This window comes from Apteryx mantelli, chromosome 2 (genome assembly GCF_036417845.1).
Source record: "Apteryx mantelli isolate bAptMan1 chromosome 2, bAptMan1.hap1, whole genome shotgun sequence".
NCBI lineage: Eukaryota > Metazoa > Chordata > Aves > Apterygiformes > Apterygidae > Apteryx > Apteryx mantelli.
Genome location: NC_089979.1, coordinates 159040486 through 159068091, shown reverse-complemented (window position 1 = coordinate 159068091; position 27606 = coordinate 159040486). Strand labels below are relative to the sequence as shown.

The window sequence follows — 27606 nt, the reverse complement described above, 5'->3', positions numbered from 1 at the left end:
ATTGAAGTGTCAGATCTATACCGGAATGAAGAAAATATTTTTTCAGGCACTGGCATATGACCTTTTAACACATACATATTTCTTTAAAATAATTCAGTGTGGAATTTTAAAAAACAACTCGTGTTAGTGTTCAAATAATTCATTTCACACATACAGAACAATATTCCTACTTTATTAACACATGGTTATGGAAGAAGTAAAACTAATTTAGAAATCTAATAATTAACATTATGAACTGCAGTGTGATAGCACAATAGTATTACTTCCAAATCACAGCTTAGCATATTCCCAGCACAGAAATTTAAATTCATTACTCCTACTATAACCACTTTCTAAAAAATAAACTCTGTGAAATATTACTCAATACTTAGCATGAATCACTAAAACAGCAACCTATCCCAAGTGGGGAGAGGGAAGGGAGAGCACATAAGTTTTTTTTTTTTTTTTTTTCTAACAACGACAACAACAAAAACAAAAAGAGACCACAGAGGCAAATAAGTGTTTGGGATGTTAGATAATTTTACTTTAAAAAATGGTTTGTTACATCCCATGTAACACACAAGATTCAGTCCCACAACAGTAGAAAATTTCCTATATTTAAAACCCAGCACTGTCCTACCCAAGTCATTTGCAGTTAAAAGTTTATTTCCATGGCTGGAAACCAAGGGAGCACACTGCAGCTTGGAATTCACACTGAGATGGATAAACTGGATACCTCTTAATAATAAAGAGATATTAGACTCCACATACTGTCCAGTAGCTTTGATCTGAAATGACTGAAATGCATGAATCTCCAGTATAAGATAATATAAAGCATAAGGAAAGAAAATAGCAATTTTCAAAGACAAGTTACAGAAAAAGGAAAGAGACCCACATAAAGCTCACTTTGAATGAATATGACAGCAAACATTAAGCACCACTTTTGATACAAGTAAGTGGGTCTTCAGTTCTCAAAACACTTCTTTTTTCAGACTGCACTTCATCAAGAAACTACGTTTATTTGGAAGCACAATACTTCCAGAGCGCAGCATATATGTCACCTGAAGCAAAAGAATCAAGACATTTAAAAATCAATACCATGATTTAAGAGGAAGAAAAACCAATGATTTACAATACATCAGCCAAGAGAAAAAGGTCATACTTTTGGGGGAAATCCTGCACATTGAAAGGTTGCTTCTTCATAATACCATATGGTATGCAGGCATTTGCAGTCATCATTCCTTCATCTCTCTAAATTTTAGCCTACAGGTAATGCAAGTTAAAGTCAAGAGGTCCATTTCTAATCTCTAGGTATCTGGACAACTCGACACAAAAAGTATTCCCATTTTATCAAAGGTAACAAAGTACGACATAATATAAAATTTACAAACAGCACTAAGCTTGAGTAGTACTACTTAGTTACTGGCAGGTAGATATTGTATACTATCTTACACAGGAAATCTAGGTGCAATTAATTCACTTTAAATGCATAAGAACAGACCATTAAAGGAAAAAAAAATTAATACATAAGAGCTATTAGCCAAGTTCTTAAAGGCTCCCATCTCAGCTTCAAGCAGTAAGAAGCTCATCTTATTTCTGCCTCGTCTCTTTTAAAACACAGTCCCCATTTTTACCATGATCTTACACTAGAACTTGGGTAAAGATACAAAGAAACAGAAGCAAGAATTCCACCATTTCACACCTACACCCTATGTTCTCTCCAGATGTCTGAAACTCACATGATTCCATTATTGAGTACAGATAGTTCACAACAGATAGAAGAATTTGACCATATGAAAATAGTTACTTGGATTGTACCATCACCACAAAATTGCTGGAGGCAAAGTCACTGCAATGAGTACGTAGCAGAGATGTGGATGGCTATTACTGAGGAGCAGAGAGTAGCCAACGAAGAAGTCACATGGATAGATTTAGCAGAAATCCCTCAAGACTTCATGTATGGAGACTGAGATCACAGCAAGCTCTGCACCAGGACAGAATAGGGTGGATGAGGCCTGGTTGAGGACTGACACTGTGTGGCTTGCAGTTAGTTGTATTTATTTTTATAAAATTCTTAATGTTCCAAAGCAAAAGTGACTAAGAAAGAGTACTGAACTTTGAAACTGAGTTTCAGCTAAAAAGACGATAGTACTAAAGACGTTTACTTTTTATTAATTTTAGTTTACATTTATTACTGTCTTTTCTTTCGGAAATCCTGAAACTTTCCAGGGAACTTTCCATGAAAGCCTTTTAAAACCAACCACAGCAACGCACAAGGCCACCTAGGCCCCTTCACCTTCGTCCTCGCATCGCGACCCTGAAACCAGCCAAAAATACCAACTCATTTCTCTATCGCTCCCTATTAGAAAACGCACTACTGAAGACCGCCAGACCGTGAGGAGACAGATTCTGTTCGACGCTAACCTCAACTTTATAAGAAGATGCTTTTGCGAGACCCGCACGCTGCGGAGACCTCGCTAAGGTGCGAGACATGTGCGTCACTGACATCTAAGGAAAAAAAAAAGGGAAAAAAAGAAAAAAAGAGGTAAAGTTTATTTCCCCCGGGGAACCCGGCCGTGCCGGGCTCAGCGCCCCGTGGCAGCGCGGCAGCGGCAGCCGCGGCCCCGAGCGGCTGCCGCAGCCGCCGCCGGCGTTAGCGGGGCGGGTGGAAGCGCCCCGGCGGCCCCGCCGCGCCACCGGCGAGCCCGGCGCACCGGGGCGAGCAGCCGGCGGGCGCGGGAGGCGGCGGCGGCTCCCCAGGCGCCGGGCCGGCGCTGGGGCTCCGGCCTGCAGCGCGCCTCCTCCGCCCGGGCCGCCCGGGGCCGCGCTGCCAACTCGGGAGCGCCGCGGGCGCGGGCCACTCACCCAGGCAGGCAGCTCCGCGGAGGAGACGCTCAGCCGCACCGCCTCCTCCTCGTCCTCCAGGAAGGCGAGCGCCCGGCCCAGGCGCGAGGTCTTGCCGCCGCGGTGCCGGCGGATCCAGAAGAGCCCGCACAAGGCGATGAGCACCCAGCTGAAGCTCAGCCCCAGGTAGCCCAGCACGTACACGGGGAAGATCAGCACGAAGCTCCTGGCGAACTGCGACACCAAGCCCGTCACGTCCACGCTCAGCAGCGGCGGCGGCGGCTCCGGCACCGGCGCGGCGGCGGGATCCGCGGCGGCGCCCGCGCCGGGGGGCTGCTTGGCCGCCGACCCGCTCATGCTCTCGCGGCGGCGGCGGCGGCGGCTCCTACCAGTGCTGCCGCTCCGCCCGCGGCTGCTCCTCCTCCTCCTCCTCCTCCGCGGGCGCTGGCTGCGAGCGGGCAGGGGGCAGGGCGGCAGCGGCGCCTCGCATCCTGCGCCCGGCCCCGCTCGCCGCGCACCGCCGCCAGCCGCCGCCCGCTTCCGGGTTCGGGGCGGCCCGGCCCAAACCGCCGCCGCCGCGGGGCGGGAGCGGGCAGCGCCGCCGCCAGGAGGCGCCTCTCCGCGGCCGCCGCCTCCCCCCGCAAGCGCCTCCCTGCCTCGCCCGCTCGGGCGCAGGTTCGCCCCGCACCAAGGGACCCGGGCGGCCGCCGCCGCCACCCGCCGAGCGCCCTCGCGCGCCGCCCCTCCCCCCCGGCCCCCTCGGGGCAGCCCGCCCAACTGCCGCCGCCAACGGCCGCCGGCTCGGCACCGCGGCGGGGGCAGGGAGGGGGCAAGGGGCTGCCCGAGGGCTCGCCCATCTCTTGAGCCACGCCAGCGCTTGAAGCGCTACCACCTGTTACACCCTTAGGTAACGCGCTTCGTGTTTCTCCCTGTTCGCTGTTGAGGGATGTTAAAGGCTGATAAATGGCTTCCGGGGGACCAGAGGCTAGTCACGGCGCTTCTTCGCTGCCACAGGTGTTTCCTGAAGCTGTCCCCACGCATCCTCGGGTGAAGCTGACTCCTCCGTCCTCTGTCAGTACGGACGAGTCCCCGGGCGGCACCCCAGGCCGAGGGCTCCGCTACGCGCTCCGAGCACAAACACCCAGGAATGAGCCAAGCTCCTGAGAGTACACAAGCCCGGATCTGTGAAACTAATAAAGCCTGATTTCCTGCTGGTTTGTCCCCTGTACCACAACGCCTGCTTCCCACATCTTCCCTCCTAATATTCTCTTATCTCTGTAATAACTTTAATGTATCTACTAGTCTGGGAAGGGACAGCTGCTGCCAGTCCTTAGCTGTGTGATAATCAGTTTGCTGGTACACATTTGCTGATTAAAGTTACCTTTTTTTTTTCTTTTGGCTTTCCACATGGCCAACCTGCAGTCTTTCACTCGGCGGGAGTGAGTCAGGGCACTTTCTCCTCTCTTCAGTTGCTAATTTTCACAAAATTTGTAGGAGTTTATGAGACTAGCATTTGCAGGTAGGCAAGAGGGGGGAACAAATTTAGCCAACAGGCAGAAAAGTTATGAAAAGACTTACAAATGGACAAATAGGAAGCTTCACACTTCATGTCCTTTGCAAATGAAAGAAACCTCATTTCAATAATCCAGAGAAATGGAAAGTTGGAAGGAAAATGGCACAACAGAAAAACTTGTTTGCCCACTGACACACAGCAGATTCAGAAAAAGAATCCAGTTCTCAAAGACTGAATGTGGTGGTCTGTTGTATCACCTTTTCCTGCCTGCACTCAAACCCCATGCATGACTCTCTAAGCAAAAGGAATTTCTGGCCATAGACTCATGCCACTCTTTTTTCCTCCCTCTCTTTCAGTGATTGGTGTGGGTCCTTCATCTGTATAATTAAGTAACTGTCAGGAGGAAAATTCAAAAAGACCAAAATGGCATAAAAAGGAGTAATAAAATCAACTATTTACAGCTATAGAGGATTCCAAGCTTTGAAACTCTGAACTTATTTGGACCTCTACTTCTACAGAATTCAAAGCACGGACTGTAACAATGGGAGGCCTGAAGGGCCACCTAAGACCCTGTAAAAGCTTGTTACCTTGACCTGGGGCTATCAAGCTACCTGTGGATCTATGTAGTAGCCACACAGCCAAAAGGACTTTGCTAGAAACACCAGAATAGTCTCGATCAGGATGAAAGTATAACTCTGTGACCCTATCCATTTGGATACCAATAATACCAAACTATATTAAATGTATTTATTCTTTTGCCTTTATTATATTCCTCTTTTAAATAATTGTTTTGCTTATATAGACTTTCTAGGGCAGGAACTCCCCACTACTGAGGTTCACAAGCACCTAGTACAAACGTCCACATTATCTCCCTCTGTTACAATACTGTAACTATTTTCTCATTGTTTCAAGACCTTAGTTCTAAATCTTGTTCCATTGCCCCTTTTTACTTCCCTGTCTGGCTTCATTATTGGAAGCAGAATATAACTATACCACAAACCAAAGTGAAAATTCAAAACAGAAGAAAAAAAAAAGTTATGGAACTAACATGACATTTGCCAACTAACACTTTACCATATGCTGCATCTTCTTTTGCTGTCCTTCGTGTCTAGCTCTATATTCTGCAAATGAGCTGCATATAGAACTAGTGGAGAAGTAGCCTGCACAGTCAATACATTGGAGAAGCACATGAGAAAAAAAGTGAATCTTGTGCTAGCATTTAACATGACTAAGACATAATTGTAGGCCTGACAGCCTGGCATTGATCCTGGGCAGAGTAATGAATTAGTTGTTACAAGAGTTTGGTTAATCAGAACTACAGGAGGGTGATACAGTGCCAGTCAAATAGGCAAACAGAAGCAGGATCTCATAACATTAATTTGATAACATTTATCTCTAACTTCATTAGAAAGCTCTGGTAAAAAGACTAGCGCCGACTTCTTAGAACCTCTGTAGATAACTGACTTGGTCCCACGCAATATTTTGATGAAGAAACTGAATAGGGTGGAATGAAGTTAGCATGCCATTCATTATAGGGACAAAAGAGGCTTGTTAAAATCAAGATATAAACTCTGCTGCCGGGGGATAAGTTAGGGTCAGTTACTCTATTAGAGCATTTGATACAATATTCATGATAAATGCAAGTTGGTTTTTTAGCATCATTCTTATCTTGTTGGTGCCAAAAAATTGTTTAATAATTTCCTTCAGATTCTTGCATTTGTTAAACTAATTCACTTATTTCTTGATCCTTCTATTTTTTAATGCCTAAGATAGCAGTCTTCTTTAGTGCTTCAAGAACTCTTGAAAATAGTCACAGCACAGAGGTTAGTCTAGCTTTCTCTTAAGTATCCTCCAGTGAATTTTATCAGCTACAAAGCTGATTATCTTATTTGGGTATCATATATTCTGTTCTTTTCATATCCTACTAGGTAGGCCTGTTGTGTTCTGGGAAGTTTCATTGATACTTTATACAAAAGTTGAAGCACAAAGTAATAGGATCTTTTTCTTTTCTTGTACTTGGAAAATTTGAAATTATTTTCTGTGACAATCTTTTAAATTTAAAACCCATTTGCTTGCAGTTCTTTTATACCTACTCCTAGTTATATGTTTGTTCCCTTTTTTTTATAGGATTTCTTTTTGCTTTTTCAAATTCAAGTTTCCACTGGAGTGAAAGTACTGTCTTATTATGTTTCTCTTTGTATCACAGTGGTTGGCCATGAGGCCTTTTTGCTGTAAGAACCAACACTATAATTCATAACAAATTCCCCAAAGATCTTATTTATACATTCTTTTTTTGAATTGAGGATGAGAAAAATTGGTAAAATTCACCTTATATGGTTTAAAAAAAAATAGGTTTGCCTGACTTCTGTGGATTTCACACAAGAAAGCATGTTTTGGAAGCAGTTTTTATTTAATTGTTGCTTCTTGACTGTTTTCAGTAACAGTTAATCTTCCTGAAGAATAGTATTTCATATTATACCTTATATTACCTAACACAATTATCTCAGTCTGCAGCTTCTCTCTACAGTTTTTTAACTAAATAGAAACCTTTAACTACTGCATAGAAACTTCAGAATGTTTACTCAGACGGAAGTTTTCTAAAACTTTGGCACTATGAATGGGAACATAATTTATGTGCAGTCTCATCCTAGTAAATTCTCATGATGTGTTTGATTCTATCCAAATGTCTCAACCAACATTCTTAAACAGAAACACTTCTCTGCCTGCTTCAGATTATCTAATATATAGCACAATTATGAGTCTGAGGACTCTATATAGAGCTACTGTTGTTTGGAACAAAACCACGTCTGATCCCTGGTATTAGCCAACCCGGCTTCAGTTTCACTGTTCCCTTATGATTAAGATGCTCAAATATTTATTGCTTCTCAATACAGAAATACTGTCCATTAGAATTTGTTTCTTAATAAATTTTCACCGTGATCATATTCTCTTTGGACTTTTTTCCTAATGGGATTCTTGCAAGTTACTGTTCAAAATTAGAGGCACACAGAATACTTGTTATTGGCCTAGAAAAGTATTAAAAAGTATGTATTTTAACATAGTCCATTTCAGACACCCTCATTTTTGCTGTTTCTATGTATGAATCTGGAAGTCTGATTACCATAAGCATTTTGAACACTTTGCCACAGATCATTTATGCACATCCTTTGATAATGGTATTTTTCTTCTCATCTTGATAAGATTTCAGCAGAAATTTGTTTAAAAAAGCAGGGAAAAAGATATTTACAAAGCCAAGACTCCAACAAGTCTCTCCCTTCATACAAAAAAATTCATGATTTTCATTTTCTCTGTAATAAAAGAATCATCATTTTAAAGCATGGGATGGGGTCACCATGTTGTCCCTATGAAGGTTCATATTTCCAGTCATTTACTGGCGTAATTCTGTGGTGTATCATTCCATACAGTGACAGAGAAAAATCTATATTGTTTTGTCACATTAGGAGAACATCCAAAGACAGAAAATAGCCTATTACTGCAGAATGTAAATAGCTAAGTTATTTTATATTCTTGTTTTTCAGGAAAAATAGCGTGGATGAATAAGATATGTGTACGAAGCCAGACAACGTAGAAACTAAAATCTTACCAGAATTTCCAGGGCTACCAGTAGCCTTGTTTACAACATCCTTTTCTTTCTAAGAAAAGCTAGGGCATTCTTTTATGCCACATAGTGATACAATAGATATCTGTCGTTTTATTGCCTGTATTCACATGGATGTAAAACCCATTTTTTAAAAAACAGTAAAAATACTGATGTATTCATTTTTTCCGTTATATGGAGGAAAATTGTAGTTTATTTTAATACATGGCAAAAACATTTAAAGATCCATAAATTTTAATTCTGTTATTCCATAGGTGTAATCTTCCAACTGTTCCCGTTCAGCAGTTAAACTTCAGTTTGATTACTGGCTTTAAGCTTTGAAGACTTTTTTCCAACCCTCTAGTGGTGCCTTCCCACATCTGTAGTTTTTCCTCTTGCCATAAAGTTGCTATAGACTCTGCTAAGGGGAATAAAAAGCTATTGGTAGCCAAAACTGAAATTTATTGAACGTGCAACAAATATACATGTATATTCTAAAGAGGTGGATGGTAGAACCAGAATATGCAAAAAGTAGTATTTTTTGTTCTGTCCAATCTTGAGTATTGCTGTCACACTTGCCAGTTTGTTATATGCATTTGCTATACTGTTATTAAAAATAAATGCAGTTCAATTAGAGTATTTGAAGGTAGTCTTTGTCCTTCAGCCTTTATATGGAGGACAGCATTTCTGTTGAATATCCTTTACTAAGCAGATGTCTAGTTCCATGCATTTATAACACTGTCACTATCTTAGCTAAAAAGCACTGAGTTAATCCAAGATGGCTTATAAATGCATTTTTATTTGTTCAGGGAAGATAAAATGCTCATGGATTATTATTGTTCTGCCAAAGACAGCTAAATTATTTATAAGAATGTTTATAAATAGTTTAGTATCTATAGATGTTTATATTTAGTAGATATAATTTAGCCCTTAAAGATAACTTACGGTTAATGTTTCTCAAAAAAAAAGTTTTTTTCCTCCTGAACTGCTTTCTTAATTTCCATTTGCTTTTCTGCTACATAAAAGAGAATACTTTATATTCCGGACAGTGAGACAACTTTTATACTATTTTATGTTGTAATGCAACTGCTGTTGAACTAACTGGAGCAAGATTGTTTCTCAAATGCAATAATGACTTCTCCATTACCTTTTTTTTCCCCCAATTGGTCAGTTTTCTACAAACATTAGCATTGAATATTAGCAGTAAATTTAGTTCCCCGTTATACAGTCAAATATTAAATTATTTTTACTGAAAAAATAGGCAACAAACCTAAAGTGCCCAGAGGAATTTTCACCCAGTCTTTTAAATTGCACAGCACTTTAATAAGTTGTAAGTATTTGCTGTGTAAACGGCACACACCTTTCCCGCAGGATATCATCATTTGCTGCAAGTTTGCTTCACGTGTGCTTGGGAAGCTGCCATTTGCTCTTCACTGCAGAAATAACTCTGATATTTGTTACTGAGAGAATATTATTAACATTTTTATTTCTTCCGTATTCTTTATGTACGCCTCTACCTTATATCTGGGCACAAGGCAGACAAGCAAGAACAGATTAAGTCAATCTATGGCCTGTTACCCTTATCCTTATTTTTTTTCCCCGTAATAATCGTGCATGACTGTTAGTTTACTAGAAAGGAATCGGCAGCTATTGGGAATGGCCTCGCGGCATACTCGGCCTACACAAAGCCAGTAGTAAACCGGAGAACGGAGGTGCGTTAAAAGGCCTCTGGGTGAGGGCCTGGGGCCCTGGCTCGCAGACCCTCACCAGGCCCCGCCACCGCCTGGAGAAACCCCGCGGGGCCCCGAAGGGAGGAAGGAAGCGCTCCCGCAGCGGCGCAGGAGAGCGAAGCAGGACGGCGCTCCCCAGCAGGCCCAGGCCTAGGCCCTAGTCCAGGCCCAGGCCCAGCCTTGCCGGGCGCGCCGCGACGCAGCGCCAGGAGCGCCCCCTCCCACGAGCCTTTGCAGCGGCGGCGGCGTCCCCCCCTTTCCGGGGCGGGGCCGGAGCCGATCCATCGCTCGGCCGAGCGGCTGCCTGCCCTGGGCGCCTGTTGCTAGGCAGTTCGGACGCGGCTGCCCCGCTTTGCTCCGCGCTCTGGGGCGGCCGCCGGGCGGCGGCGGGACATGGCGCTCGGGGGGGCCCGCGCGTAGCGCCCCGCCCGCCCCCGCCATGGAGACAGACAAGGTGAGGGAGGGGCCGGCGGGGGGCGGCCGAGGCTCCGGGAGCGGGGCGAGCCTGGAGGCGCGGCCGGGTACAGGCCCCGCGTCTGCGGCCGTCGCGCGAGGGGAGGGACCATCCCGCCCGCCCGTGGGCCGCCGTGGCGCCGGGCGCTCCCGCAGCCGGCGGCGCCTCGTGCCGCGGGCGGCCGTTGCTCCGCGCCTCGCCGCCTCCCTGTTCAATAGGCCGCTGTGTCCGCTGAGGCGAGACCAGGAACCCCCCCCCCCCCCCCCGGCGCCGCTTTTGCTGGCCCTGAGCGTCCCCGCGTCGCTACCGGGGCAGTTCGGGTGTTCCCGCTCCGTCAGGGTCGCTCGCAGACCTGGCGTTTGTGGGCACCGATGTTGTGCGACGTCAGGCTGGCGCAACGCCAGAGCCCGGAATAAGGTGTCAGCACTCTGAAGAAGCTCCCGCCCGAGTATCAATAGCAAGGAAGTCGGCCTTCCCCCGGCAGGAGGGGAGCTGTGCTCTGCCTTATCAGCCGCAGAACTTTCTAGAAAAGAGATGGTTATGGTAACATTCAAATATGTTAATTTCTCATATTGTTGATGAGTCTCTCTAATAATTGCTCTTTCCGTGGCTATTATTTATTGGCTTTATTTGCTTAGGAATCCATTCAGCTTTTGCCTAAATACTGGTTTATAAAAAAGTCTATAGTGCTGCAAAATAACCCCCCCCCCAAATATATCAGCATGTTAACATTGATTCTCATGTCACATATTCTTATGAAAAACAAAAGTATCAAATCACTTTGCCACAGATTTTAATACTACTATGCTGTGGATCTCAATTTCACAGTTAATTCATTTGTGATCATATCTAGATCAGAAATAGATAGAAAATACAGTGGCTGGACTAAGTATATGATATAGTATGTTAGTCAAGACCACGCTTTAAAAAATGTTATTCAGATATCATATCAGTGTAAGGGTGAGACTGCTGAATAACCAGAGGCAGTGACATACACAATTAGATTGTATGAGAAAGTCTGCTTTTGCTGTTCCTATTATAGCAAATGAGAGCTTTCACTTGTGTTATCTATAAGGACTCTCAAATAGTTAACTCATAATTAGACATAAGAAAGATATATATTTATATGTAAAGAATAAATTACCTTTCTATAGATTTAAGACCACAGAATGTTTTTTCTATTTCTTTACGATCATAGAAATAGGCTGGAAGGGACCTCTGGAGGTCATCTAGTCCAAGCTGCTCAAGGTAGGGCTAACTCCATAGCTAACTGAGGTTGCTCAAGGCCTTACTTAGTGAAGTTCTGAAATTTCTCCAATCTTTCTATCTTACAAGCAAAGAAACCTCACTTAGTCTCTCTTAAAGAGCTTATTTAAAGTAGCAAGGTCGTCTCATCAGCTGACTTCATGAAGCCACGTACTTATCCTCCTTTAGTTCAGAGGGCAGATTCTTAAATGTTATAAATTGTCATAGCTCTTTTGGAGTGATATATCAGCTGACGAGCTCCCCGTTCTCTCAGGTAGATGGATTGAGTTAAACTCCAGTGTGGTTTAAATAACTAACTTTAATCTGGATTTAAGTGAGTATATAAGAAGTTTTAAATTAGCAGAAAAATGAGCATCTTCAATAAATCCTTTTAAAGTTTGCCTATATCTGTACTTTTTACTTCTCTAAGCAAAAAATACTTACTCTGATTTGTTGGTCATCGTTAATATATATTAATTTGAAGATCAGTATAGGCTTTATGCTATGTGTTTATTTTTGCAAGCTAGAAAGATAAGGTGTAAAATTATATGTGTAAACATATGTGTATTTTACCTTACATTTATTCAGATTCTTAATATTTTAATTGTTTTAGAAAATGCTGATTAGTATTTTAATTTGTTGTGCTATGGTTGCTTTTGGATGGAAATTGAAATTCAGTAAAAATGCAAAAATACAGCCTTTAATTACATTTTTTTAGTTATACTTGCACTGTTTTGTCCTTCTGTGTTCTCATATGAAAGAAAAAATTATCAAAACATAATTATGTATTTGAGGTATTAAACAAATGAAGTTTTGTCTGAGTTGAAGTGATTTCATGTCTTTCAGGAGTTTGGCGCTTGCAGAACGCAAGCTCTCACACCTGCTTTTTAATTATGGTTTAGATGATGACAAGCTCTCCTTATCTAAAAAAATTGAACTAAACCGAATTGAATAGAATCTCCAGATTTCAAAAGGTGATTAATCACTTCAAAAAATACTGATTTTAAACATTTAGTCAGCAGCTTCCTGCAGAGTAGTGATCTGACTTTCTTGAAAAGCCTGGTAGCACAGCAGTAATAAATACTTAGTTTAAATAATTTTTTATTCTTTATTGTTTGATGAATTTGGAATTGCTTGAACTAAAAGTAATTTCTAAGTTTAATTTTAAATATATCATTTAAAATTGTCTTTTTGTGTGTACGGATGACTCTTATGATACTTTTTTAGTTACTGACAGAGAGACAGTGATTTCAAAGGTGTTAAGTTTCTTTAAGCTCTATAAAAGGTCTCTCTTTTCTATTTGTCTAATTTTCTATCTTGTCTGCTTGTTATCCTTCCTTTCTGCTTACTCTCTCACACAAGGTCTGTAGGTGAGTTTGATAGACTTTGTTAAAAAAGTTGGACAAAACTTCACTCAGGAAAATTACCATCTTTGCTTTTAGTGTTTCCTCTGGGGTTCTGCAGTAGTAAATACTTGTACCTTTTTGTCTTTTTTTAAAGATCAGAAGAAGACAAAACTTCAGTCTTAAAGGTCACTTTTTTATTTTTTTATCTGAATTTAGCTTCTTGGTACTTATGATCAACTTCCTCCGAAGTCCACCAGTCCATTATAATCTTCCATAAAAACCTAAGTTTGAAAAGACCAGAATTTTTCAGTAAAGAATAATTAAAAAGCTAAAACGTGCTTTTAAATGCTGTTTCCCTGTTATGAATTAACAGAAAGGGCACCATATGTTTATTTTTTCCCACCAGTGCAGCTCATCATTCAAATATTCATTAGCAATGATTTTGTTAAGCTTTGGTAACTTTTAACCAAACCTAAATTTGAGAATAAGTATGACCTGGTCATATTCCTGTGTATATCATCATCATCCTTCAATGAAGTAGTTAAAAGTATTCAGTAGATTAAAATTCCCCATTTTCTTTAGTGATCTCAGATAATATGAATGATTTTGGTTTAATTTTTTTAGCAGCAGCCAAGGAGTTAAGAGCAGTAACCTTTGCAAATGAGAGTAAAAGGAATATAACCTCATTAACTGCTTATTTAACTAGGGAGAAGTCTAGTGAAACAATTTCCATGTACACTCTGATTATTTTCATTATCTTTCTACCTTTTTACTTCAGTTTTACTTACCAATATTTCATATGGCAGTCAACTTACACATGTAGTCTGAACCATTATATGACAATAAGTGACAGTTGATTGAAAAATAGTGCCAGAAGTGTTGCTCTGTGAGTGGTTATGCAGAAAAGGGATCTGGGGTCCTGGTGGCAGTAAGTCAAACATAGTCAGCAGCGTGCTTTTCAGGTGATCAAGTGCTAACCACATACTGAGTGTGTGCAGAATCAAGACCACAGCCAGCAGGTGTAGGGCAGTGAGTGTTCCTCTCTGTTCGGCTCTTGTGAGGCCCCATTAGGAGTCCTGGGTCCAGTTGTAGGGCCGTGGGTGCAAGAGAGTGTCCAGAGAAAGGCCAATACGGTGGTTGGGGGGCTGGAGCTCATGGCGTATGCGGGAAAGGGGCTGAGTTCATTCAGCCTAGAGAAAAGATGACTAAGAGGGGATCTAACTGCTGTCTTCAACTATCTGATGAGAGGCTACAGAAAAGGTGGAGGCAGATTCTTCTCAGAGATGTGCAGTGAAAGGACAGGAAGCAGTGACCCTAAGCAGCAGCAAGGAAGATTCTGACTGGGTATGAGAAAAACATGTTTACAGTGGAAGTGGTCAAACCCTGGGATGGGTTGCCCAGACTGGCCATGGAATCTCCAACCTTAGAGATGTTAAGAACTCACCTGAATAAGCCCCTGACCAGGACTTTGAAGTTAGATCTGATCTGAGCAGGAGATTGAACTGAATGACATCGGTAGGTCCTTTCCAAAGTAAACGGTTCTGGGATTCTGTGCTTGGCATGAGTGTGCATACCTGTTTCATCTGTAATATTGCTGAGTGACTGTCGTTGCGAGACCAAACAGTTTTGAGCCTGCCTTGAAGGAGACTGCTGTCATCTGCCACAGACGCTGACTTCAAAACTGTTTGCCATGAGTATACAGAGCTGGATGATCTAGTAGAAGTCTGAACTTCTGGCCTCTTCCAGGTCCCGTTAAATTGGTATACTATAAGTACACACATTAAATCAAACTAATGTTTACATAACAAAATTCAGTGGTATTTACCATATGTACCTTGATCCTTTCCTCATAAAAACTATTTGTCAAGTGATTTATTTCTCACTGCAAATTCATTTTTCTGTCTTTTCTGTTCTTCTAGAGAAGAACTAAAGAAGATACTTGGAAATCAGAAGAACTTAAGAAGCATCTTAGGGTAATTTTATTTTATTTTTATTAATTTTGATAGTAAGTTATCTTAAAGCAATGAAATTTATTGACAGGCTAAACAGAGCGGATTGACTGGTGGTACTCCACACACTTCCAAGATTGGCACTGTTGGTATTCAAAGGTGCAGATTTAATATAGAGCTGTTAACTTCCTTTCCACAGCTGACTGTTCTGGAATCTGTCTAATCCAAGTATGTCCAGAGACTGGCCCACTCAACCTAGTCCGGCTATGCAGCTCAGCATAAAATTGATATACAGATTTCTTAATCAGGTTGATGGAAAAAAATACCATTGTATTTTGTACCATGGGGTCTGATTTGCTGGCCACCCAAATCCATGTTACAGCTCCCCTTCTTATATACTTACTCAGTTTCCTATACATGTATGATGTATTACTATATTTGTTAGCATCATCTATCATGTTTGTCATGCTCTTTTAACCTGGTTATGTTACCATTTGCCAAATTTGCATGCAGGATCTAGTCAGTAACATCACCATATATTTATTTTATGCTATATATTTTTAAAAGCTCTTTTCCGATGTGTATCTTCCTTTCTGTGTCTCGTGCAGATCTTCATTACTCCTTTGATAATTGCAGACATCCTACTCGTTCATCTGTTTTCTAGATTTTTATCAATTATTCTCTGTAACTCCCCATTGCTTTATTGGCAGTGCTACAGGATAAGTACTTCATATTTTTAGGCTTTCAATAACATTTTCTCTACTCTACTTTCATGTAGGCTAAAGCAATAAAATCAGAGTTGAAAAGTTTTGGTTTCAACAGAGTGATGTGGTTGGGCTTTCATTTCTGTGAAACAGATGGCTAAAGTTTAATTCACTTTACTGAATGTGTATAATCAAAAATGAAAGTCTTGTTTATTGTGCATTAGACAAATAGCCAAACTTATGGATGTAGTGAAATCAGTGGGCATTTCGCTATTCGCTTCAGGAAGGTTCAAATGTAATCTCTTATGACTTAAATAAAATTAAAATAGTAGCAGCCTGAATGGATCTAAGCCAAAATTTTCTTTCCCAACTTTTATATGCTGTTTTCTACTTTCTGTTCAAGTAAAAGCTGATCTTTTCTAAAGGCAACTGGAGGACACTAAACAGAATGCACAATTGCACAGTACTTTTTTTTTTCAGATACATTGAAAATGCAGTTTATGAATCTCACTTATTAGATTTTTACTATAAACGCAAACATAATTTTAGTAATTTTACATACAAATTAAGTCTGGAGATGTATCAGCATTTTAATAAAGTTTAGGAAATTAGATTCATAGTTAATAGTCCTGTAATGGATCTCTTTGCATAAATATACTGTATCAAAATAGATTACTGAATTATAATAGATTATTTTTTATACTTCAGGCATCACAGTCAGATAGTCAAAATGAAGACAAAAAGCACCGAGAAAAGAAACCGCAGAGGGATGTTCATGACACAGATGCTCGTAAATATGAACACAAAGACAGAGGGAAGAGCAAAGAAAGAACAAGAGAAAGAGAGAGATTTAAATCTAGTGAAAGAGACAGGGATAAGATGAGAGAGAGAGAAAGGGGAAAAGAGCACCACAGAGAACGAGACAGAGAGAGCTACAAGGATAAGGTTCGAGAATCAAGTTTGGAGAAGGAAAGGTACAGTGTGAGAAAAGATAAAGACCAGGAAAATGGGAGAGAAGAAGATAAAAAGCATAAAAGGCATGAGGTGAAGCAAATACATGTGCAAAATAATCTGAAATCATTTGAAGGAAGAGATAAAGAACATCACAGAAGAAGAGAAAGTAGGCATCGTTTTGGTAAGTTGCTTTGCATTGATGTTGTACTTTGAAATATTTCATTTGCTATTTAGACAGAAATATTCTGAAGCTATATCCCACCTATACAGAGAGCATAAAGACAAGCAAGTTTGAGTACATGCTGACACATATATCTTTATAGAATCTCTGGTAACCTAGTTTTATTTTAGTGCTTTTATGAATTTTTTATGCTGTTTTTTCTTCCCTTAAAGAGACAGTGACATTCACAGTTTTTGTTAATCATTTGTCTTGAAGAGTGATTAAGTATCTTCCTGCCCAGACTTTCTCTACTGAGGGATCCCTTTGAATCCTAAACAAAGTTGTGGGGTGATTGTTGAAGTTAATAGCATGTATCACTACTCTTATATTACACAAGGCAACTGAGAGCAGAGAGATCCTTCAGGAAAGAAACAGGAATAATCAGTTTTGGAAAGTGAATTTCAACTGAATATTATATTATTTTATTATTAATTTTCAGTAAATCCAGACCCTAGAAAAATGATAAACTGTATAGTATTTGTAAATATTTTATTGAATGAGATTCGAGACAGAATTCTTATGATAGAAAGTCCATGTCACTGAAGTGTCATTTTCTACATGCTTGTTAGTTATGTACAGAGTTTGATTGTAATATAAAGTGTTTATTAATTTATACATCTATTTTCTAGAAGAAGAGAAAAGAAGAGGTGAAGGACAAGAAAGAAGACATATAGGAAGGAAGGTAAAAGAAGGAAAAGGAATTAAATGTTTCATAAAGGAATATAAAATGGTAAAATAATGAAGAAATTTGATCAGGCTTCAGTTCCCAAGTAATCCAAGATACGCTTAGACTAAGGTTCTTACAAGTATATGAAACACATGACAATAAGATATATTTGAACCATTATATTTCAAGCAGATACTTTAGTCATGTTTTTTTTTTAATAAAATTTGGATAGTGAACAGATTGCTTCATTTTTGTACAGCTTTGTCAGAATTTTCCATCTGTTATTTATGCCTTTATTAGAAAGGTATTTGTAAGTATACATCCTGTTTTGTGATAGAGTGCCTAGTAAACAAAGAATTAAATTTGCTTGAAGAATACCAAATCCAAAGAATTTTCTGTAGTAAAGTATGTGGTGTCCCAGAAGACGTATCATAATCTCAAGTGATATGGTAATTTGAAATGTGCTGGGCCATCATATGTGATTGAAAATTGGGATGGAAGATCTGTGCTGGCAGATAGTTTAGGAACCTAACAAATCTATCCATTTTTGACCATTAGAATGGTGAATTTCTAAGATAGAACAGTCTTGGAGAACTTTCTAACTCTTTCATTTCTTTTTTCTTGTTCCAGGATAATGATACCAAAAATAGCACTGACAAATATTTAGTGTACAAAATTGAAGGTGAACATGGGATTAAGTTACAGAAAGACGAAGAGGCAGATAAAGAGAGAGAAAAGAGACACAAAGGAAAAAAAGAACATTCTGTTAGGCCAGGAAAAGAAGGTCTTTCAAAAGAGAGAAGTCATAAACTGTTTGAAAAGGAAGACGAAGAAAAATGTAAATCAAAGAGATCTAAAGAGGGATCTTCCCGTGGAAACAGAGAAAGACAACCAGCAGAAACAAATGAAAGAGTAAAAAGTGAAGAAAGTGAAAAAAAGTGTGATCTTCGGGTTAGTTCTTCTAAGACTTAAAAGCAATACCTTAAAACTTGCTGTAACTGTTAATGTTTGTTCATACATTAATAAGGTAAACAATCAAAATATTAGGATTGTAAATCAACATTTTTTGAAATTTTAGATTGACATGGTAGATTAAAAAGCTGCATCTACATTTAAGTATCCTAACCCAGAGCTGATTCCACCTCTGATATCTTAATTAGAAACTTGTCTATCTGTTAGAAACATCTTTTTCACTAAGTTCTTTATTGCTATGACTTTGAAATTTTTACTAACACTCTGAAGTGGAGATTAAACTAGAGGTCCACACAAATGTGTTGGCTGTCTTTGTAGGAAAAATACATTTTAGTAGGAGCTAATATTGATGTTGCCTGTAATGGGGGCTTAGATATCTAACTCGCAAGTAGACACCTAAGTATAGATGCCTTATATTTATGGTTTTTGCTTCTGCTTCTGAAGTGGTAGGATATGTTTCATGTTTCTAATATAGAGCACGATGTTGTAACTTAGAGATTTAATCAAAACCTTGAAATGTTTACTGTTTTTGTAATACAAGCTATGTATTGTACAAGAATGAGAGAAGAAATATATAACAATGTTTAACTCCCAGTATCTGAGATTAGTTTTATGAAATAGAATCATTCAGATGGTCTAGGATAGTTTCTTCTGCTGGCTAAAGGGTGAAGGTGTGCAAGCTTCTCAAATAAAAGGTTAGAAATACATTTTCTAGCGAAAATACTAGGTGTCCTCAATGTAGGGACCCACTACAAGTGATTCCTGCAACTAACTTTCTGCAACAGGATACAAAAGACTAAGAGCAGCTTGCTTAAGGTTTATATTCCTTGGAAATTTACAGAAGTAGCTGTTTTAGAATATATGCACATTTGTTGATGCTTTTCTTGCAAAATTCCATTTCTTTTTCTGATGTTCATGGATAGGGAAAAGCAATTTTATCTTGAACCACCGAGTACATTTCCAAACTTAGACAAACCTTTATGCTCTAGAATTTGAGTCAAATCCTATCTTGTAAATTAAAAGTGCCTGAGACTTGTTGTCTGTCACTGGGACCAACTGGTATGAAATATTGCAGTCCATACTGTTAAAATCTCTTTTATTCTCTGAAACAGGCTGGTCACATCCAGATGCCTACTGGGCCCTCAGTCCCTAGACCCTGCCAGTTTTTTAGCCACACTGGGGGATTACTGGGGAAGTCCTCATTGGCCTAGAACAAAACTAGGCCAATTACTGGGGTAACAATTTAAGTGTGGACAAGCAGTTTCCTGGGGGCCCAGAGTATTTTCTGACTGTTGTTCTGTTGTTACTAGTATAATAATGTGATGGTGTCTTATAAATCAGCCAGATTTTACTCTGGTACTTAAGCATTATAAGAGTTTAGTTAAATAAAGGAAAAGATTCAAGATTCCGTCTCTTCCTTTCCTTTCAGAAATGCAGTGTAGAAAGGGGCATAGTCCCACATATTTAATATTTTCAAGATAAGCTCATATTACTTGTGGCATATCTGTTATTGGTGTTTACTTTCTTTGCTTACCATAACTGTTTTGGTAGGAGATTGTTCTGATGTTAGTTCATACACAGAACTTCCTCTTACAAGCAGTGACCTATACAAAATAGCACAGTATTTATCAATGAAATAAATTAATACCTTAGAAACCTCTTACTATTTAATACCAGTACCACTGATTTATATTCCTATATGTATTTACTCCCAGCATTTCTGACACACGAATATTGTGACTTCTTTTACAGAGCAGTGAATACAAAAAACAGGAGAGGAGTCAACAGCAAGAAAGGGAAACAAGCCATCTGCATATAAGGTACATTGAGACATTTAAAGTAAACATATGTTGTGCAATATCTGTTAATAGAGAAGATTCAGTCAGCACCAAATCATTTAGCAGTAATATTTGACCAGCAGTAATCATTTTGCAGTAGTATCTAGCATGGGCATCCTTTCTCCATAGGCATTTGTACATTATTATAGCTATTAAAAAAAAAAAAGTGTTTTGCTTCTCGGATGATTTCTTTAAAATGTATGTATTCTTAGTCCAGTTATATTTTTTTCTCCCCCTGGATAGTAAGAGACATTTTGCAATTCTAGCTGAATAGAAATGTCTTAATCTGGGCACTTAGTCTGGGAGACAGAGGCACCTTCAGGGGCAGAAGTTTTGTGTTCTACTACCTGAAAGTTCACTGTGTAGTCATGTGGACACCCATGATGAACTATGCAGGACACTGTTAATTGTTTACTTTAACTTGAATACCCATACTTAGCTGCTACTCTGGTTGGTACCTAAAATATTAAGTATGTATGTATCTGGCAACTTTGCTGTTGTACATGAATGGAAAAGGTCCAGGTCATCCTCAGCACGGTGAGTAAAATTTCAGGATGATGTTTCCAAGCTTTTCTCATTAGTATATACAAAATCTCTTAGAGAAGTTCTATTTGTGTTCTAATTATCTTTGTATTCCTTAATGCTTCAGACATGTCAAATTCCTATGCAATGTTCTGAAATATGACATTAGATACATTGTCAGTCAGAATTTTTGTTCCCGACTTCTAATTTAACTTCCTAGCAAAACAGAAGGACAACATGCTGGGCCTCAGATAACACTGACAGAGATAGTGAGGTCACCACCACTGTCTGCTAAGGATAACTACTGTTCCTTAAGCATCGAACAAATCGGTTTAGTCGTAGTCAGTATCATTATGGAAATCTTTTCTTGTATAAAGAAAAAAAATGGAATATTTCAGAACACATCTGTTGGGGTACTTCCTAGCAGCAGCACTCAACTGTGTATTTTGTAGCTGTTGCTGATGGGGCGTTGTGGGGGAGCCATTGCTTGTGCATAGATGGGAAAGAGAAGGATTTAGCTATTTCTAAATCCAAAGAAGGCAATATGGCTTATTGGAATGTCCCAAAACCTTGGTTCAGCCTCAAGTTAACATTAACGTTGAATTATTTTGATCTGGTATGTGAGGATCTGGCCAAACTTTTATTGTTCCCTTTTTTTTTTCCTGTTTGTCAGTCCCTCCAGCAGTATATATGAACACTTTCTTGCTTAAGAAGTCAGAACATTCTTTTCTTGAAGTCCTATTCTCTGCCTAAGAAATCAAATAGTTAGGGAGCAGAGCTGGCTTTTGGTTTTCTCCCCCTCTCTCCGAGTCTGATTGTACTGTCCTCATAAGTATAACCCATGAATGAAGAACCAGGATTGAATGTCAATCTATAATATACAGCTTCAGAGCACATTACACCAACCCAATCTTGATCTTCATTTGGCTGCAGGTGTTAATAAAACTAGTAGATGTGTGGAATTAGTAGTTTTTTTCTCCTCAATTTTTCTTCAGTTTTGATGCAGTGACAGGCATTATATTATATTTTTTTGTAATTCTTAGCTTATTAATCACTTTGCTGCTTGATTATCATTTCATATCATAAACAGCTCTATAAATGTTTTTGTAGAAATATTTCATTTTGGAATGTTTCAACTCTTTTTTTTCCTTTTCTGGAAGAAACAACTATTTTTTTCTAAACACAGTGCTTCCTTCTGAGTTAACCAATAAAAAATGATGTTCTGTTTTTTGACAGGAGTGTAAAAGATAAAGGAAAAAACAGTGGAAAAGAAAAAAAGGACACAAGACAAGTGGTAAAATTATTTAGTTTTGGATATTAGAATGTATTGTTTTTCTTGGTCTTAATAATTACAGTATGCAGTTCATTGTAAAGTAATTCTAAGATATGATAAGATTTATTATATTGGTCTTTTAACCTTGCTTTCAGGATACAGCATTGCAAAATGGATATTTTATTTATAAATTTGCTAACCATTTAATGTATTCAACTTTATTTCAGTATCATCTACACTTGAAAAAATAATTCTCAGTAAGTGTGAAGAGTTTAGACTGATATGTAACAAATCATCTATGTATATTTAAAGTATATCATTTCTTTTCTTTCTATAAACAGCTGACAGGCAAATAAAATGTAGTATAAGCTAAGTAAAATGCAGTTAGTTATGTAACTCATACATGCCTCTTAAAACTGTAAGAGGAAAGTATTTTTATGTGTTTAAATGGGCAGGTGCAGACAGACCCAAATTTTCAGCAAGTCTGTAGTGCAAGTTGTATGGGCCTGTGTTTATCTGGACTAGCCTGCGTAGATACAGCCTAACATTACCGTAAAGTGCTTTACGATATTTTACCATATTTTGAACAGTTTATAACCACCTCCCAAAATCCAAATTATATTTTGGAATATTATAGGATTATGGACCTGGTCTGGGAGAAAGTAGATTCTGATCAGCTACCTACTGAAGACATCTTTTCCAGTATTCTTTTGCTATGGGCAGCCATAGATCTTTCAAAAACATATTAACTTCTATTAAAACCTGGCTTTTTTCAAGCCTGTTCTGGAACCTGTATAGTTTGATTAGAGTTAGAAATCTTCTGATTTCCAAGATGTCTTCATTATTCTTGTTTCCATACTGTCTTTTAGCTCGAATAATTGTTTAGGGTTTTTTCCCCAGTGAGCTTACAGAAAGCATGTATATCTTCTCTTGACTTAATTTTGCTGAGCTATTCAAGCCAGATTCTTCATTCCTCTCATCATTCTAGCAGCTGACTCTGTTTCAATTTCCATTAATTTTTCTCGAACATGGGTGGCCAGAGTCAAATACAGTATTGAATGTGAATTGTCATCAGTGCCTTGTGTAATGCATGGCATAAATACTCTGTTTCTGAAAGAAATAGCTTTTCAATGTATTCTTAGATTTGATCTGCACAGCTCTTACCACTGTGCTGAACAGTCATCCTGGATCAACTAATATATTCAGATTGTTCTCTTTCTCTATCCTCTAAAAATCTTGATCCTCTAAAAAGTAGAACAGTCTTATGTTCTTGTTATCACATCATGAAAACTACTGTATACTGCTGAAATTGTAGGCAACACAACATTTTTTTTTTTTAAATTTTTCCCAATAAAAATACTGTTGGAAAAGCAGTTGGTGTTCCCAAGATAGGTTTGAGTTCTATTTCGTGTTCTTATGTTATTATTTCATATTGATAATTATCACTTGTTAATATATGTTTATTTATTTCTAAACTAAATTTTTTGCATGTTTCTGAGAAATGTATTTATTTGAAATGTGTGGAATCTGAGAAGAACTGTTCATTTATCATCATTTAAGATTTGGCAGATAAAGATTTAATTTTTTATGAGATTATATAATGGCTTCATCTGTTTTACTTTTTTAGGAAATAAAAGATACACACATCTGTAATGCAGATACAGGGTTTGATAACTTTTCAACAAATTATGAAGATGATTTTGAAGTAAGTATAAGCATAAAATTGTCCTTTTGAAATAATTTCAACTATCTTCACTGAAATAAAAACCACAGAATGTTACATGATTTTTTTATGCTTTTTCGATAAGTGGCTTTAACTTGGCTTTTGTCTACAACAGCTGATAATGTGCAACTAAAATGTTATGTAGAAACTCTCCTGTATACATTTACTTAGACTTCATTGGAAACTAACTTTAGCTGTTCAGTCAAAGTCTTCACAAGATCTTTTTTCTGCATTTCTGGACTTCAATTGCTTAAATACTTTTCTGGAAAAAAAAAGTTGAATTTCTTAAATACAAATGTAGCACATTATCAATTTCAGGAGGAGAAAAGACCTCATTCTTTTCTGTTCCAAAAATATCGTAGAAGAAGATACTGATACACAACAAGTCTTTTGAGAATTTGTTTAATTGAACTCTCTTATCTTCTAGCTCTGTTTTATTTACTTTAAAGTTATTTAAGGTAGAAGAGTGTGCTGAATGTGCTTTCATTGCTATCCAAACCAACCACATTGTGATCTTTGTTCAACCAGGGTAGAATTCATCTCTACTTACCTCAGGCGCAGTGTTCACCAGTTGAGCTAGTTGCTGTAGTGTCCCTTGGCACTCAGTGGGGAGAAACAAGCACTTTTAAGGCTTGTTCATATCACTTATATTAGATATTTACTTTAGCATGAGATGAAGTGTCTTAGCTATGCTCCAAAGAATTATCAAAGCATATGCCTAAGCATAGATTTGCAACCAGATAGTTTGGAAGCTAGATAAATTTGGGTCTGCAGTAGAAAGGCTGCTTAAATCCAAACTAGCAGATAAACAACTTTATATGTCTATGACACTTGTGTGCTACTGACCATCATTTTCTTTCTTTAAGATATACGTATAAATCCTACTTCAGGATATTTTAAAAAAGATGGATTTTTGGGAGGTAGTGAGAAACAACACTGTGGGATTGTCTTTTCTTGATTAAAATTACCGCAGATTTAAAATATCTTTTCTTCCTTTATATCAAATAATTATTTTTAAAAGCTTTTCAGTGAGGGGGTTTGTAGCCATCTGTACGAGAATTTTATTTTTACGGGGAATTCATTTCATAATGTTGTCTTTAAAACATCTTGAAAAATACAAGATACATAATTCATGTTTATTACTTACTAAAAGTCTGCTATTTTTAAAGGATTATGAAGATGATTTTGTTGATGATGATGAAGACAAAAGTGGTGAAGAAAGAATTGCAGAAGAAAAACTAAGAGAGATTTCTATTTCCAAAACATCAGAAATTGAAGAAATTCAAAGAGCAATTAATGCAGAAAATGATAGAATTTTTACTTCACTGCCAAAGAAAATCAAAAATGAAAAAAAGGAACCAATCATGGGTATGTGACTAGGCATCAGTCTTTTTTTATTAAATGGATGAGTAACATATACAACTCATGAGTAAACAGGCTACTTTTCTAAAAGTCTGCCTTAAGGCAAAAATCTGGTACTCTGAATGAGTCACTTTAGGTTGTGGGTAAGTACTGTAACTCTCACATAGCTAAAGAATGATTCAGAGGCATTACTAATCATTTAAAATGTGAAGTATGAAAATTTACAGATTAGCATTTAATATTTCTTATTTTGGGTAGGAGGAAGGTGGGGGAGTCTGGGTTTTGAAAGATGGAAGAGTGTTAGAACAGTTTGGGTCTTCCTGTGATATGGCTTGGCATTTTTATATGATTGAAGCCACAGCTCTGGTCAGGAAGGTGAGAAAAGTATAGATACTGTTTAAATTTGTAGTTCTGTGTTACTTTTAAAGTAAAACAACGTTCCTTTTTCCTGAAAAGTGACAATAAAATTGCAGTCATATATTCAGTTGATCTGACTTCTGTGAGTGCCAGATCTACCCATTTAACTGACTACAGCCCTGATTCCCCTTTGCACAATCCACTCGTGAATGACAGTACAGGATCACTGTGCAAAAGAATTCTACACAGCTTTTTACTCTCCACAGTACACTGTACAAAGTACAGCAGAACTAACACAGTCGTGGAAGAATGGCATAGAGTTTCTGCGAATCTTTACAGCATCTGTAGAATTTCCAATTGAGTTGTTATTGCAGGGTCTTTGCAATTTAACTTGACTTTCAGTTTTCATGTTGTTCTACTGTACTGAATAGGCTTTATTTGGTTTTTGAAAAGCATTATTATGTAAGTATGTCTCCCAAGTAAGGAAGGAAAAGTTTAAGTGCTTTAGTGTAAGAATCAATATATTGTAATACAGATTTCTTCTTGCAGAAGATTTATGCATTTCTTGTTGTTTTATTTTTCTAAGAGATAGAATCAATACCAATCCAATAAACAATATCGATCTAATGAACGATATAGAATTCTAATATAAAAGCAGATTTTTAAATTCTGAATTATAGCATTTATTGCTTTATTGTAAATTACACAACCGTCTCTTTTGACAAAGTTGTTTTTCATTTTGGTCAAAATGGTTATTGACCATTCTGGTAATAATTTTTAGAAGTTCAAAAGCACTTTACAAGTATTATCTAAAGAAGGTAATCTTTCTCTGAGGAAGTTGAACATTGTCAGTTCTAACTGGGAGTTAGCTATAAAAATCAATTGGTTACAGCCTAGTCAGGACAGAGTGTAAAATCAAGATGACATCAGGTATTGTAGTCAGTCCACTAACTATTGCTTTTAAAACAACATTTTTCAATGTTTTGCTTATTCATCCAAGGGTATTAGCTTCTCTTCTGTTGATAAGGTTCTCCATTAGCTGTAGTAACCAATTCCTGTGTAGAGGTGTAGCATGCACCACCATCTGTTAGTCTGGGTGAATTTGATCTGATTTAAAATTGCTCATGCAGCAATTTGCTGTATACTGGGACCTGCTAATGGCAGAAAAAAGGGCTGATAGTTTTAAGAAGGAAGAAGCTGGGTCAAAGTCTTCTAAACTAAAAATTGCAGTGGTCACTCATCTTTAATTGACTAATACAGGAGCATAATAAGAGAAAAGGCCTGGCCTATTAGTAAAGTTAAGAACCTTATTGTATTGGTACTGTGCTAGAAGTTATGTAATATGCAAACTAGTAACGTTTAGTAGCTCTGTGGAATGAATCTGTTGCTTTTTATACTTGCTGCTTTACATTTTAATGTGGTATAAAGTGTGAATTATAACACAACATTTTATAATACCACAGAAAGGCAATATCCTCCTGCCAGAAGCTCTTTTTGTGGAATATTCATGGATTTTGAGATGGCAAACCAAAGACAAAGTAGCCAAAGCATGGCTAGTAAGCAAAAGTAAGTGTCTTTTAAATTATCTATACAAAATGGCAACTCACCATGTAAGATACCTTTTCCTAAAATTTGAAATATGTGAAGCTTATAAACTTGCAGCTTTTAAAGTCAAATATTTTGTAACCTAACAGTAATTAGTTCTTAAGTAAATATAACTTACAGGCTTTGCTATATGAGTTTTATAATAAAAATATATCTGTATATCAGTTTATGTGTATCAGTTTATTACAGAATGAGTTGCCCATATGGTCATGTATCTATATCATTCTTCAATCATTAATTAAATATCGACTTCTAGTAATGCAGAGCAAGCCTTTTAGCTACTCTCAGAGCTCTGCACAACTGTAATTTCTTGAAACAATCAAGACTCTGTATGGTACATACTGTTGCCAAAATAGCATATTCCATTTTGGGAATAGCACCAGTTGGTGTAAAAAACATGTTATTACTGATCTAAAACTGATCTAGATTTGAGACATCTAAGAGAGCTTCATGTTAAAGAATCAAGTCGATGCCTGTTTCTAGTGGAACTTACCAGGAGCTGCAGATTCAGATAATTTATGTGAAGCCCAATATATATCTCCAATTTTCTGTTACATCAATTGGACACACAAAGCAAGAATAGTAAGTTTTACTGATAATACGAGATTACGTTGCTTTGAATGTACATTAGAGGCTAGTCTTCACAAAAGAGAGCTTTTATTGACTAGGCGGTGTAATTCATCTTGCCTAAATTTATATACCTAAATTTTATGTGAGTTCATATCTCTAGACAGTGGAGAGAAATGAGGAA

General features: G+C 38.2%; 2 protein-coding genes across 7 annotated transcripts in view; one reads left to right on the top strand and one right to left on the bottom strand.

The window, feature by feature from the left end:
* ESYT2 (extended synaptotagmin 2) overlaps window positions 1-3250 on the bottom strand; it is a 95845-nt gene extending 92595 nt beyond the window's left edge. Inside the window, exon 1 of one of the 3 annotated variants that reach the window (XM_067291929.1) lies at window positions 2845-3250. In XM_067291929.1, coding sequence (XP_067148030.1) covers window positions 2845-3180 — 336 coding nt within the window. In that variant the 5' untranslated portion in view covers window positions 3181-3250. The remainder of the gene's footprint in view (window positions 1-2844) is intronic. The other 2 variants (XM_067291931.1, XM_067291930.1) reach the window with 2 other exon arrangements.
* Window positions 3251-9986: 6736 nt separating this feature from the next.
* DYNC2I1 (dynein 2 intermediate chain 1) overlaps window positions 9987-27606 on the top strand; it is a 32631-nt gene continuing 15011 nt past the window's right edge. For 2 of the 4 annotated variants that reach the window (XM_067291928.1, XM_067291925.1), the window contains exons 1-10: window positions 9987-10118; window positions 14629-14682; window positions 16071-16497; window positions 17166-17218; window positions 17834-18154; window positions 19928-19995; window positions 21772-21829; window positions 23436-23513; window positions 24701-24899; window positions 26714-26816. In XM_067291928.1, coding sequence (XP_067148029.1) covers window positions 10104-10118; window positions 14629-14682; window positions 16071-16497; window positions 17166-17218; window positions 17834-18154; window positions 19928-19995; window positions 21772-21829; window positions 23436-23513; window positions 24701-24899; window positions 26714-26816 — 1376 coding nt within the window. In that variant the 5' untranslated portion in view covers window positions 9987-10103. Of the gene's footprint in view, window positions 10119-10438; window positions 10662-13882; window positions 14225-14628; window positions 14683-16070; window positions 16498-17165; window positions 17219-17833; window positions 18155-19927; window positions 19996-21771; window positions 21830-23435; window positions 23514-24700; window positions 24900-26713; window positions 26817-27606 lie in introns of those variants that run through there. The other 2 variants (XM_013952586.2, XM_067291927.1) reach the window with 2 other exon arrangements.